General features: G+C 43.5%; 1 protein-coding gene across 9 annotated transcripts in view; it reads left to right on the plus strand.

Moving 5' to 3' along the window:
• foxo3b (forkhead box O3b) overlaps nt 1-12,946 on the plus strand; it is a 233,628-nt gene that overhangs the window by 41,573 nt on the left and 179,109 nt on the right. For 7 of the 9 annotated variants that reach the window (XR_010972740.1, XR_010972743.1, XR_010972742.1 and 4 more), the window contains exon 2: nt 8,421-8,540. The exons of 1 other annotated variant lie outside the window; for it this stretch is intronic. Coding sequence is in view for 3 of the 8 variants with exons in the window: in XM_068027172.1 (XP_067883273.1) it covers nt 8,421-8,540 (120 nt within the window). In the remaining 5 variants the exon portion in view is untranslated. Of the gene's footprint in view, nt 1-2,711; nt 2,793-8,420; nt 8,541-12,946 lie in introns of those variants that run through there. One more of the 9 variants, XM_068027176.1, reaches the window with a different exon arrangement.

Consider the following 12,946-nt stretch of genomic DNA (forward strand, 5'->3'; position numbering starts at 1 on the left):
TCCAAATTTTCAGTATCTCAGACTAATGGTTGATTTATTGAACTTTGTATATTGGTCATAGACATTAAAAATGATGTCGGGAGCGGGCAGGGTAGATGATGACAGTGTTTCTATTCCATTCTATCTGTTGCTGATACTTTTCCAATGAATGAACCAGCATTACTATAGGACAAGCAGAGCCTCTACACTGGGTTAAATGCAAATATCAAAGTTGAAATATGTGGTCGCTTTACATTCCTTAAAAGAATTACTCAATGTGAAGTATTTGGATTGAATACTAGTCTTTGAAGAGGCATATTCATTTCAAGCATGTAGAACAACTGTACTTGTAGTTAACTGGAGTCACTTGGGCCACATTTGTATAAGATATGCAAAGGTGGGTGGGAATAATTTGGTGATTTTTTTTTTAAAGGAGCACAACTCAAAAGTAAAATTAACCCTCCATATCAATTGTTAGTCAAAAGGTATGGCAATCAGGGCAACCCTGACTTTTTTTTTTGCTACTCTTTCCTTTTGCAAAGCCAAATTAAAGCATATGGTAACCACATAATCCCTAAATTGATCTGGGATCAGAATAAAGGAAGGTTGACGATGTCACTACATTATTTATGTCTGTTGTAGATGAATTTCATTGGTCTACCAATTTGGTAACCAACGATGTTGGACTGTACATTGCTTTAGGCTCCAAACTTGAATGTATAAGAAGTATGGAGATCCTTATTGTGCGTAAGTATCAAATAATACATTTATATGGGGAAGAAGAGCAAGGAATTGGAATATGCAGTCATTGGAAAGATGCTGATGGATCCGGATGAACAGTGCGACTGAGTTTCATTATTCAGCCCCAGAAAATGTGAGTGCAAGCTAATAAGTCCATAAAGGCCACACAATATTTTGGGTTTTATAAGTAAGACATAGAACATAAGTCAAAAGGAGTGATGAAACAATACAAAACATTGGCTGGGCCATAGTTAGAATACTATGTATAGTTTTGGATACCCCAATATAGCAAGGGCCTTAAATCCCCATAGGACATGCAGTGCAGCTTCTGCAGGATGTACCAAGGATGGGAATCTATATTTGCACAGCAAATTGAGATATTGGAACTCATGCGACCTCCCCACAGCTAGAAAACATTTGGTCCCTTCTTTTGTCCCTTCCCCCTCCAAAATGCAACAGACTTGTGTCCAGTCCCTTTCCTCACCTTGCAAATTGAGTAGTATTTTGAGCATTTTTAGCAACTGCCCGCCCCCCCCCACTTCCCGAACAAGCGCTGAGCAGCCCTCTGATGCTGTGAACATGGTGTCCCTTTCTTTTTCGTTCTGCTGCCCTAACACCACATTTGCATGTCCATACCTATGGCACGACTGCTGATGGTGAACTGGTACCATTTCTGTTCCTCCACCACCTCCCCCTACCCTTCCAAACCCCTCTCTGACTAAACAGAATAGTTGCTGGATTGTTCGTGGCCCACTCATTGCCCGTCCCCACAACATGTTATCCAAATGTCATTATTACCCCTTTTGCTCCACTACGTGTTGACCTGAATATTTGTTCTGACTCTCTCTGCTGTGCCAGGAAAGACTGACTTGTAATTTAAAATGATTTCACCTGTACTTGTTACTGTAGGAATCCTTTGGAAATGTAATCTGTATTTCCATTTTTTGTGTATATTATCATTAATGGTAACCTACAGTCTACTGTATTGTATTTATCTAATCCTGTTTAATTTCAATCTATTGGAGCAATTTCTTGACAAAATAATTGCGTGTGTGTGTATATTCATACAAGTATGCCAACTGCATTAATATGTTAAGAATTTTAGAAAATGGATTGGGAAACTATTTCTTAGCATGAGAATATCATGCAGCTGGTGGCTGTTTTATGATCACCTTAAGAGTGATGTCCCTTTTTAAAAACTCAGTATGCGAATGAGCTGAGTACCAGGATGTAGTCATGTGTTCAGAAGCCATAGTCACTCCAACTGTAACAACCTAGACAAAGGTTCTTTATATAGTTTTCTCTGTATTGTATATACTAGTTTAGCTATTAATAAACCTTTGAGATCTTCAAGGAACTGGAATCCATGTACCTCATTGCGTTGCTTAAGATAACACAAAGAACACATGACAAATGAAGATAGTGCATGCAGGGGTGGGACTACCTCAACTACACATAGGACAAAAAGTCAGGGTCATTCACCCCACAATGAAAAGATGGTTACCTGCAGAGTTACCCAAAGTGAGCCTGGGTCCTACGAGGTTACAATATCCAGTGGAGCAATGTTATGGAGGAACTGAAGCCAATTAAGAGAAGTGTGCAATACTCTAATTGCGCACAGCAGACTTAAAAGAATACACTCTGACGATGAGGGTGAGACGGAACGATAGGACAACAACCAATGCATTAACAAAATATCAAAAACGAGCCAAAAACAAGGGTGAAATCCACGTCCCCAGAAGGTTATACCATTGCAAGATCTGGAAGAGTTGTCAAACCACCAAAATGATATATAGACTGTTAAGCTTCTACATTTGTAAGTGTCACAGTCCCTATCCTTATACTTGTAAATTTTATAATCTCCATCCTGTATAACTAATTTTGATATCCAATTTTATGTGTTTTTACTTGTAGCATACGAGACATATCTTTGAAAAGAGAAGGAATGTTGTATGATCGCCTTAAGAGTGATGTCCCTTTAAGAATGCAGTATGCTAATGAGCTAAGTACCAGGATGCAGTCATGTGACTAGAAGCCATAGTCACTGTGCAACTATAACACCCTAGACAAAGGTTCTGTATATAGTTTGCTCTGTTTGTATATACTAGTCTAGCTGTTAATAAACCTTTTTAGAGATCTTCAAGGAACTGGAATCCACATACCTCATTGTGTTGCTTAAGCTAACACAAAGAAGACATGACATTGGCTAGGAATATTTATTGATTTTCACTTGTATACAAGAAACAAAAAAAAATCCTGTTGTATGTGTAAAATGTAGACAAGAGGAAGAATTTGAATTGGGGCTGCAATAACTGTACCTGATTGTAGAAGACTGTCTTAGGGCAAACCTTGGTCCTAAGCTAGATCTGTTACCTATTTGCACATGGGTCTGAAGAATTTATTTATATTGTGCCATTTAGCGTAATAAAACATCCCAACGTGCTTCAGGGGCATTATCATATACGACCAAATGTGACACTGAAGCACATAAGGAGATAATAAGTCAGGCAACCAAAAACTTGGTCAAAGATGTAAATTCTAAGGAATGTCTTAAGGGAGGAAAGTGAGGTAGAGAGGTGAAGAGATTTAGGGAGGGAATTTCAGAGCTTAGTACCTAGGCAGCTAAAGTTGTGACCACCAATGGTGGAGGGATTTAAAATCGGGATGCTCGAGACCAGAATTAGATGAGCGTAGATAATTGAGGGTTGTGGGGCTGAAGGAAATTAGAGATAGCAAGGGGAAAGGCCATGGAAGGATTTGAAAACAAGAATTTTAAAACCAAGAGGTTGTTTGACTGGGAGCCAATGTAGGTCAGCGAGCACGGGGCGATAGGCGAATGGGACTTGGTGCAGGTTAAGACATGGGAGCAGAGTTTCGAATGACCTCAAGTTTGCAGAGTGTAGTATGTGGGAGACCAGCAGGCGTGCATTTGAATAGTCAAGTTTAGAGGTAACAATGGCATGAATGAGAGTTACAGCAGCAGATGAACTAAGACAGAGGTGAAATCAAATGATACGGAGATGGAAATATGTGGTCTTAATGGTGTGAATATGTGGTTGTGAGCTCATCTTGGTCAAATATGACTCCAGAGTTGTGGACTGCTTACAGGGAAAAGGATGGAGTCGGTAGCCAGGGAACAGAGTTTTGAGCGAGGATGGAAAGCAGTGGCTTCAGTTTTCACAGTATTTAATTGGAGAAAATTTCTGCTCATCCAGTACTGGATGTTGGATAAGTAGTTTGATTTTGCAACAGTGGTGGAGTCCAGAGTGGTGGAGGTAAGGTACTGGATGTCATCAGCATACGTGTGAAAACTAATGCTCTGCTTTCGGATGATTTCACCAAGGGACACCTGTAGGAGGGGCCAAGGATAGATCCTTGGGGGATACCAGAGGTAACTGTGCTGGAGCAGGAAGAGAAGCTATTGCAAGTGGCAATCTAGATAATATTAGATAGATAAGAATGGGACCAGATGAGAGCAGTCCCACCCAGCAGAACAACAGTGGAATGGCATTGGAAGTGGATTGTGTGGCCAACTGTGTCAAAGGCTGCAGGCAGATCAAGAAGGATGAGATGGGAAAGTTTATCTTTGTTATGGTCACGTAGGATGGGAGCAGGAGGTGGGTCTCGTGGACAAGATGAGCTCGGGGAGGGCATGCGGGGAGATGAGAGAAACTAGAGAAAGATGCGAGTTCAGAGCTAGGGCAGGGGACCTTTAGAGGAAGTTTGGCACAGTGGGCTACTGGAAGGGAGGGATGTGGCAGAGGCAGCTGATGGGATGATCTCCGTGCAAAGAAGTCCATGACCACTTTGCACTTGTTGAAGGTGAAGGGGGAAAGGGGTTGAAGACTGTTTGCAGTAGAGAAAAGAAGCTGGTGGGGGAGGGGGGGGGGCTGTTGGGGTTAACTTTGCATTCCAGGATGATACTAGAATAGCCAGCAGTTTTAGCAGACGAGAGCAAGACCTAGTAGTGCTTTGAGGTCCAGCCAGACTGGCAGCGCATGACTAAACTGGTTTTCCTCCATATCCTTTCACCTCTGCGCCCCTTGGACTTAAGGGAGTACTGCTGAGAATGGTACTAGGGGGACCAGCAGGGAGAGATTAATGGTTTTATTGGGGACGAGGGCAAAAAAGGTTGAGCAAATCAGTTGCTGAAAACTTTGGTATACTGTTTTTGGTTCCCTCTCTTAAAAACCAATTTCCTAAGCACTTTCATTTTGTGGATGCAGAATCACAGAATTGCTACAGCACAGAAGGATGCCGTTCTGGTCTTGGTGTCTGCGCCGGCTGTCTGAAAGAGACAGCCTAGTACCTAGTGCCACTCCCCCATCATCATCCGCATTCCTCCCTTTTTTTTTTTCAGATAACAATCCAAATGCCTTGATTGGACCTGCCTCCACCACAGTCTCGGGCAGTGCATTCCAGATTGATCACTCGCTGCATGAAAAAGTTTTTCCTCACTTCGCGATTGCTTCTTTTGTCCATCACCTTAAATCTGTGCCCTTTTGTGCTTGATCCCAGCACCATTGGAAACCCTTATGATTTTGATACCTCTATCAAATCTCCTCTCAACCTTCTCTTCGAGGAAAACCGTCCCAACTTCTGCAATCTGTCGCATAACTGAAGTTCCTTTTTGGAAGCTTTTGTCCAGGTTTTAAAAGTTTTTTTGTGTAGGTTTTTTTTCCTGAAATGTTGACTCCTTCCTGGGGTACACTTCCATGATCAGTAGCACCCTTTGATACCTTGCCAATGTGGCTATTTAAAAAAAAAAAATCTATAAGCCTAGATATGTGCCAATAGGAAGTTTTTCTGCACGCTGCTACTACTGGAGCTGTCTATATGGCCTTTTGTTGTCGTCGTCTTGTTCTTCTTCCTCCTAGTCTTGAGAGACAATGGGTGAGCGCCTGGAGGTGGTTTGTGAAGCAGCACCTGGAGTGGCTAGAAACGCCAATTCTACAGTAACCGACTCTTCCACAGGTGTTGCAGATAAAATTGGCTGTCGGGGCTGTTACACAGTTGGCTTTCCCCTTGCCCTTCTGTCTTTTCCTGCCAGCTACTAAGTCTCTTCGACTCGCCACACTTTAGCCCCGCCTTGATGGCTGCCCGCCACCTCTGGCGATCACTGGCAACTGGTTCCCACGACTTGTGATCAATGTCACAGGACTTCATGTCGCGTTTGCAGACGTCTTTAAAGCGGAGACATGGACGGCCAGTGGGTCTGATACCAGTGAAGAGCTCACTGTACAATGTGTCCTTGGCCGGGGTGGGGGGGGGGGGGGATCCTGCCAACTTCCATGCGACTCACATGGCCAAGCCATCTCAAGCGCTGCTGGCTCAGTAGGGTGTATACGCTGGGGATGTTGGCCGCCTCGAGGACATCTGTGTTGGAGATACGGTCCTGCCACCTGATGCCAAGGATTCTCTGGAGGCAGCGAAGATGGAATGAATTGAGATGTCGCTCTTGGCTGGCATACGTTGTCCAGGCCTCAGGAACTGCCACATTAGTATCAACCTCCTGAATCTTAGCTTTAGAAACATAGAAACATAGACAAATAGGAGCAGGAGTAGGTCATGTGGCCCTTCGAGCCTGCTCCGCCATTCAGTACGAACATCCAGACTCAGTAACCTGTTCCCGCTTTCTCCCCATATCACTTGATCCCATTAGCCTAAGAACTATATCTAACTCTTTCTTGAATATATTTAATGATTTGGCCTCAACTGCTTTCCGTGGTAGAGAATTCCACAGGTTTAACCACTCTCTGGGTGAAGAAATCTCTCCTCATTTCAGTCCTAAATGGCTAACCCTTATCCTTCGACTGTGACCCCTGGTCCTGGACTCCCCCGCCATCAGGAACATCCTTCCTTCATCTAGTCTGTCCAGTCCTGTTAAAAATTTTGTAGGTTTCTATGGGACCCCCTCTCCTTTTAAACTCTGGTGAATACAAGCCTAATCAACCCAATCACTCTCCATATGTCAGTCCTACCATCCCAGGAATCATTTTGTAAACCTTTGCTGCACTCGCTCTATAGCAAGAACATTCTTCCTCAGATAAGGAGACCAAAACTACACCCAATACTCCAGATGTGATCTCACCGAGGCCTTGTATAATTGCAGCAAGACATCCCTGCTCCTGTACTCTAATCCTCTCGCTATGAAGGCCAACATACCATTTGCCTTCTTAACTGCCTGCTGCACCTACATGCTTACTTTCAGTGACTGGTGCCTGCACCTTCCCCTTTCCCAATCTGTCGTGGTTCAGATAATCTGCCTTTCTGTTTTTGCCACCAAAGTGCATAACCTCACATTTATCCACATTATGCTGCATCTGCCATGTATTTCCCCACTCGCTCAACCTGTCCAGATCACATTGGAGCTTCTCTGCATCCTGCTCACAGCTCACACGCCCACCCAGCTTTGTGTCGTCTGCCAACTTGGATATATTACATTTAATTCCCTCATCTCTATCATTAATATATATTGTGAATAGCTGGGATCCTAGCACTGATCCCTGCAGTACCCCACTAGTCACTGCCTGCCACTCGTAAAAAGACCCGTTTATTCCCAGTCTTTGTTTCCTGTCTGCCAACCCAGTTCTCTGTCCACATCATTACCTTACTCCCAATCCCATGTGCTATAATTTTGCACGCTAATCTCTTATGTGGGACCTTATTGAAAGCCTTCTGAAAGTCCAAATACACCACATCCATTGGTTCTCCCTTATCTATTCTACTAGCTACATCAAAAAATTCCAGTAGATTTGTCGAGCATGATTTCCCTTTCGTAACTCCATGTTGACGTTGTCTGATCCTGTCATTGTTTTCAACGTGCTCTGCTATTACATCCTTTATAATGGACTCTAGCATTTTCCCCACTACTGATGTCAAACTAACAGGTCTATAATTCCCTGTTTTCTCTCTCCCTCCTTTTTTAAAAAAAATATTAGCTACCCTCCAATCCTTTGGAACTGTTCCAGAGTCTATAGAATTTTGAAAAATGACCTGCAATGCATCTACTATTTCTAGGGCCACTTCCTTAAGTACTCTGGGATGTAGATTATCAGGCCCTGGAGATTTATTGGCCTTCAATCCCGTCAATTTCCCTAACATCATTTCCCTACTAAAACTGATTTCATACAGTCCCTCCTTATCACCAGACCCTATGTTTCCCAACATTTCTGGGAGGTAATTTGTGTCCTCCTTTGTGAAGACAGAACCGAAGTATATATTTAATTAGTCTGCCATTTCTTTGTTCCCCATTATAAATCCCCCCGTTTCTGACTGTAAGGGACCCACATTTGTCTTCACTAATCTTTTTCTCTTCACATATCTATAGAAGCTTTTACAGTCAGTTTTTATGTTCTGTGCAAGCTTACTCTCATACTCTATTTTCCCCTTCTTAATCAATCCCTTTGTCCTCCTTTGCTGAATTCTAAACTGCTCCCAATCCTCAGGTTTGCTGCTTGTTCTGGCTATTTTATATTTTTCCTTGGATCTACTACTATCCCTAACTACTTTTGTAAGCCACGGTTGAGCCACCCTTCCTGTTTATTTTTGCGCCAGACAGGAATGAACAATTGTTGTCATTCATTCATGTGCTCTTTAAATGCTAGCCATTGCCTATCTACTGTCAACCCCTTAAGTAACGTTCCCCAATCTATCATAGCCAACTCGTGCCTCATACCTTCATAGTTTCCTTTATTTAGATTCAGGACCCTAGTCTCGGAATCAACTCTCTCACTCTCCATCTTAATGAAGAATTCTTCATCATGTTGAGGATGGTACTGGTCTGTGAAGAGGGGACTTCGATCTGCCTGAAGCTAAAGGTCAGTAACTTATTTTCTTGGTCCTCCCAACCCCAATTCCCGCCTCTTCCCAACCGTGAGCCCACAATCACAACATAAAATTATAATTTCCATGTTAAAAATTAGTAGGGACTTCTACCTTGCTTGACTTTATATCCCCATATCCCCATATGCCCTTTATTGCTCACAGTGTTAGCACTCGTTTACAATTTTGTGCGTGCGCTCTCGCACTCACTGAGCTGAATTTTTCTTCATTTGTGGGATATGTGCGTCAAGGCCAGTATTTATTGCCTATCCCTAATTGCCATCGAAGGTGGGAGTGTGTTGCCGCCTTGAACCGCAGCAGTCCCCGTGGTGTAGGTACATCCACAGTGCTGTTAGGGAGTTCCAGAATTTTGATCCTGTGATAGTGAAGGAATGATATTACAGTTCCAAGTCAGGATGGTGTGTGGCTTGGAGGGGAACTTGCAGGCGGTGGTGTTCCCATGTATCTGCTGCCCTTGTTCTTCTCGGAGGCAGAGGTTGCATGCTGGAAGGTGCTGTTGAAAGAGACTTGATGAGTTGCTGCAGTACATGTTTAGGTGGTACTCACTATGCACTGGTGGTGGAGGAAGTGAATGTTGAGAGGTGGATGGGAAGCCGGTCAAGCTTCAAGTGTTGCCGCTCCACTCATCCAGGCAATTGGAGAGTATTCCATCACACTCCTGACTTGTGCCTTGTAGATGGTGAACAGGCATTGGGGAGTCAGGAGATGAGTGACTCTGAAGAATTACCAGTCTCTGACCTGCTTTGTAGCCACTATTTATATAGCTGGTCAAGTTAAGTTTCTGGTCAATGATGACTCCCAGGATGATGCTAGGGGAATTCAACAATGGTAATACCGATGAATGTCAAGGGGAGATGGTGAGATTATCTTGTTGGAGATGGTCATTATTGGTTCTTGTGTGGCGTGAGTGCTCTTTGCCACTTAAAAGGCCATGCCTGAGTGTTATCAAGGTCCTGGTGCATGCAGGCACAGACTTAACTGGAAGATTGGAACAGACCTGGGAAGAATCAGCATCGGAGAGGGAGAGGATATATCCAGCCTGAGGCTCAAGGCCCGCACTTGCCTGGAATAGCAGAGCGGACCTGGGAGGATAAACACTGACTCAGTCCGGAGTGTTTGAAAAAAACATCAACAGTGACATCACAGGAAAGCTGCAAGGTGATTGGTTGGTGAGTTACTGCTGTTCGGGAATAGCTCTAAATAGCTGGCTTAGGAACTAAGGTAAGAAAGGTCTGCAGTTTATTTTCATATATAGTAAGTAGTATTTTTTAGGGAGTTCTGTAGTAATGAGGACCTGGGAAGAAGGGCCCTAGAGTAATTGATATTATTTGATATTCAGCATCTTCCAAAAGGTTTAATTTAAAGGGTTACTTCATGGCAGGAAAGCTCAAAGCCATGGTGTGCTCCTCATGCTCTATGTGGGAAGCCGGGAACAATTCCAGTGCCCGGGACCAGCATGTGTGCAGGAAGTGTCTCCAGATGCAGCTCCTGGAAGCCCGGGTTTTGGAGCTGGAGCGGCGGCTGGGGACACTGTGGAGCATCCGCAAGGCAGAGTATCGTGAATAACGCTTATTGAGAGGTGGTCACACCGCAGGCTCAGACTCTACAGGCAGGAAGGGAATGGGTGACCACCAGGCAGAGCAAGAGGACTAGGCAGGCAGTGCAGGAATCACCTGTAGCTATTCCCCTGCAAAACAGATATACTGCTTTGGATGTTGGGGGAATGGCCTCTCGGGAAAGCAGCAACAGTCCAATTTGTTACACCATGGTTGGCTCTGCTGCACAGGGGAGGAGTAAAAAGTGTGGGAATGCAATAGTTATAGGGGATTCAATTGTAAGGGGAATAGATGGGCGTTTCTGTGGCCGCAAACAAGACTCCAGGATGGTATGTTGCCTCCCTGGTGCTAGAGTCATAACATAAGAAATAGGAGCAGGAGTAGGCCATTCAGCCCCTCAAGCCTGCCCCGCCATTCAATAAGGTCATGGCTGATCTGTCCCAGGCCTCAACTCTTCTTTTGGGCCTGCTCTGCCTAACATTCGACTCCCCGAGATTTCAAAAATCTATCTACCTCCTCAAATACATTTAGTGACCTAGCCTCCACAACTGTCTGAGGCAGAGAATTCCAGAGATCACCGCCCTCTGAGGAGAAAGTCCTTCGCATCTCAGTTTTAAATGTGTGTCCCCCTTATTCTGTAATTATGTCCCCTAGTTTGGGATTCCCCCACTAGTGGAAACATCTTTTCAAGATCTACCCCTTCGAGCCCCTTAAAATCTTATATGTTTCTATAAGATCACCTCTCATTCTTCTAAACTCCAATGAATAAAGGCCTGACCTGTTTAGCCGTTCTTGATAAGACAGCCCCTTCATCCCAGGAATAAGCCTAGTGAACCTTTTCTGAACTGCCTCCAATGCTAGTATATCCTCCTTTTAAATAGGGGGACCAAAATTGTACGCAGTGCTCCAGGTGTGGCCTCACCAACACCCAGTACAGTTGTAACAGGACTTTCCTACTTTTAAACTCTATCCCCCTAGCAATAAAGGCCAAAATTCCATTGCCTTCCGAATTACTTGCTGCACCTGCATGCTAACCTTTTGTGTTTCATACACAAGAACACCCAGATCCCTCTGTACTGCAGTATTTTGTAGTCTTTCTCCATCTAAGTAGTAATCTGCCTTTTTATTTTTCCTACCAAAGTGGATGACCTTACACTTTCCCACATTGAACACCATTTGCCAAGTTTTTGCCCACTCACTTAACCTATCTGTATCCCTTTGCAGATTTTTTGTGTCCTTATCACTACATGCCTTCCCACCTATTTTTGTATCGTCAGTAAATTTGGATACACGACACTCTGTCCCTTCCTCTAAGTCATTAATGTAAATAGCTGAGGCCCTAGGACCGATCCTTGTGGCACCCCACTAGTTACGGCTTTCCAACCTGAAAAAGACCCATTGATGCCCACTCTCTGCCTTCTGTGTGTTAGCCAATCCTCAATCCATGCCAACACATTACCCACAATACCCTGAGCTTTTATGTGGCACCTTATCAAACGCCTTCTGAAAATCCAAATACACAACATCTACTGGTTCACCTTTATCTATTCTGCTTGTTATATCCTCAAAGAACTCTAACAAATTTGTAAAACATGACTTCCCTTTCATAAAACCATGTTGACTCTGATTGCATTATGTTTTTCTAAATGTCCTGCTATTTCTTCCTTTATAATCGACTCAAGCATTTTCCCAATGACTGATCAGCTAACTGGTCTATAGTTTCCTGCTTTCTGCCTCCCTCCTTTCTTGAAAAGGGGTGTCACATTAGCAGTTTTCCGATCTGCTGGTACCCTACCGGAATCTAGTGGGTTTTGGTATATTATGACCAATGCCTCCACTATCTCTGCAGCCACTTCTTTTAAAACCATTGGAGGCAGGCCATCAGGTCCTGGCAACTTGGCTGCCTTTAGTCCCATCAGTTTGTCCAGCACCTTTTCCCTCGTAATGGTGATCGTTACAAGTTCCTCCCTCCCATTAACACCTTGCTCATCTATTATTGTTGGGATGTTTATAGTGTCCTCCACCGTGAAGACTGATATAAAATATTGGTTTAAATGATCTGCCATTTCCCTGTTCCCTGTTATTAATTCCCCATCCTCATCCTCTAAGGGTCCCACACTTACTTTAGCTACTCTCTTCCTTTTAATATACCCATAGAAGCTGTTAATGTTTGTTTTTATATTTCTTGCCAATTTACTCTCAATTTTCTCCCTCTTTATTAGTTTTTTTTAGTCATCCGCTGCTGGTTTCTAAAAAAAATTCCCAATCCTCTGGCCTACCACTCGTTTTTGCCGCGTTGTATGCCTTTGCTTTGATACTCTCCTTAACTTTCTTTGTTATCCACGGGTGGTTCATCGTTCTTTGAGTCCTTCCTTCTGACTGGAATAAATGTTTGCTGAGTGTTATGAAATATCTGCTTAAAAGTCTGCCACTGCTCATCCACTGACTTTCCCTGTAGTCTATTTTCCCAGCCCGCTTTAGACAGCTCTTTCTTCATAACTCTGTAATTGCCCTTGTTTAAGTTGAAGACACTGGTTTGAGACCCAAGTTGCTCACCCTCAAACTGAATTTGAAATTCTGCCATGTTATGATCGCTTCCCCCTAAAGGATCCTTAACCATGAGATCTCTTATTAATCCTACCTCATTACATGATACCAAATCTGAAATAGCCTGTTCCCTGGTAGGTTCTGCAACATATTACTCTAAGTAACAATCCCTGAGGCACTCTACAAATTTGTCTTCCATGCTACTCTTGCCAATTTAACTTGTCCAGTCTATATGCAGATTAAAGTCACCCATGATAATTGCAGTTCCCTCCTTAAAC

The sequence above is a fragment of the Heterodontus francisci genome, chromosome 3 (assembly GCF_036365525.1).
Source record: "Heterodontus francisci isolate sHetFra1 chromosome 3, sHetFra1.hap1, whole genome shotgun sequence".
Lineage (NCBI taxonomy): Eukaryota > Metazoa > Chordata > Chondrichthyes > Heterodontiformes > Heterodontidae > Heterodontus > Heterodontus francisci.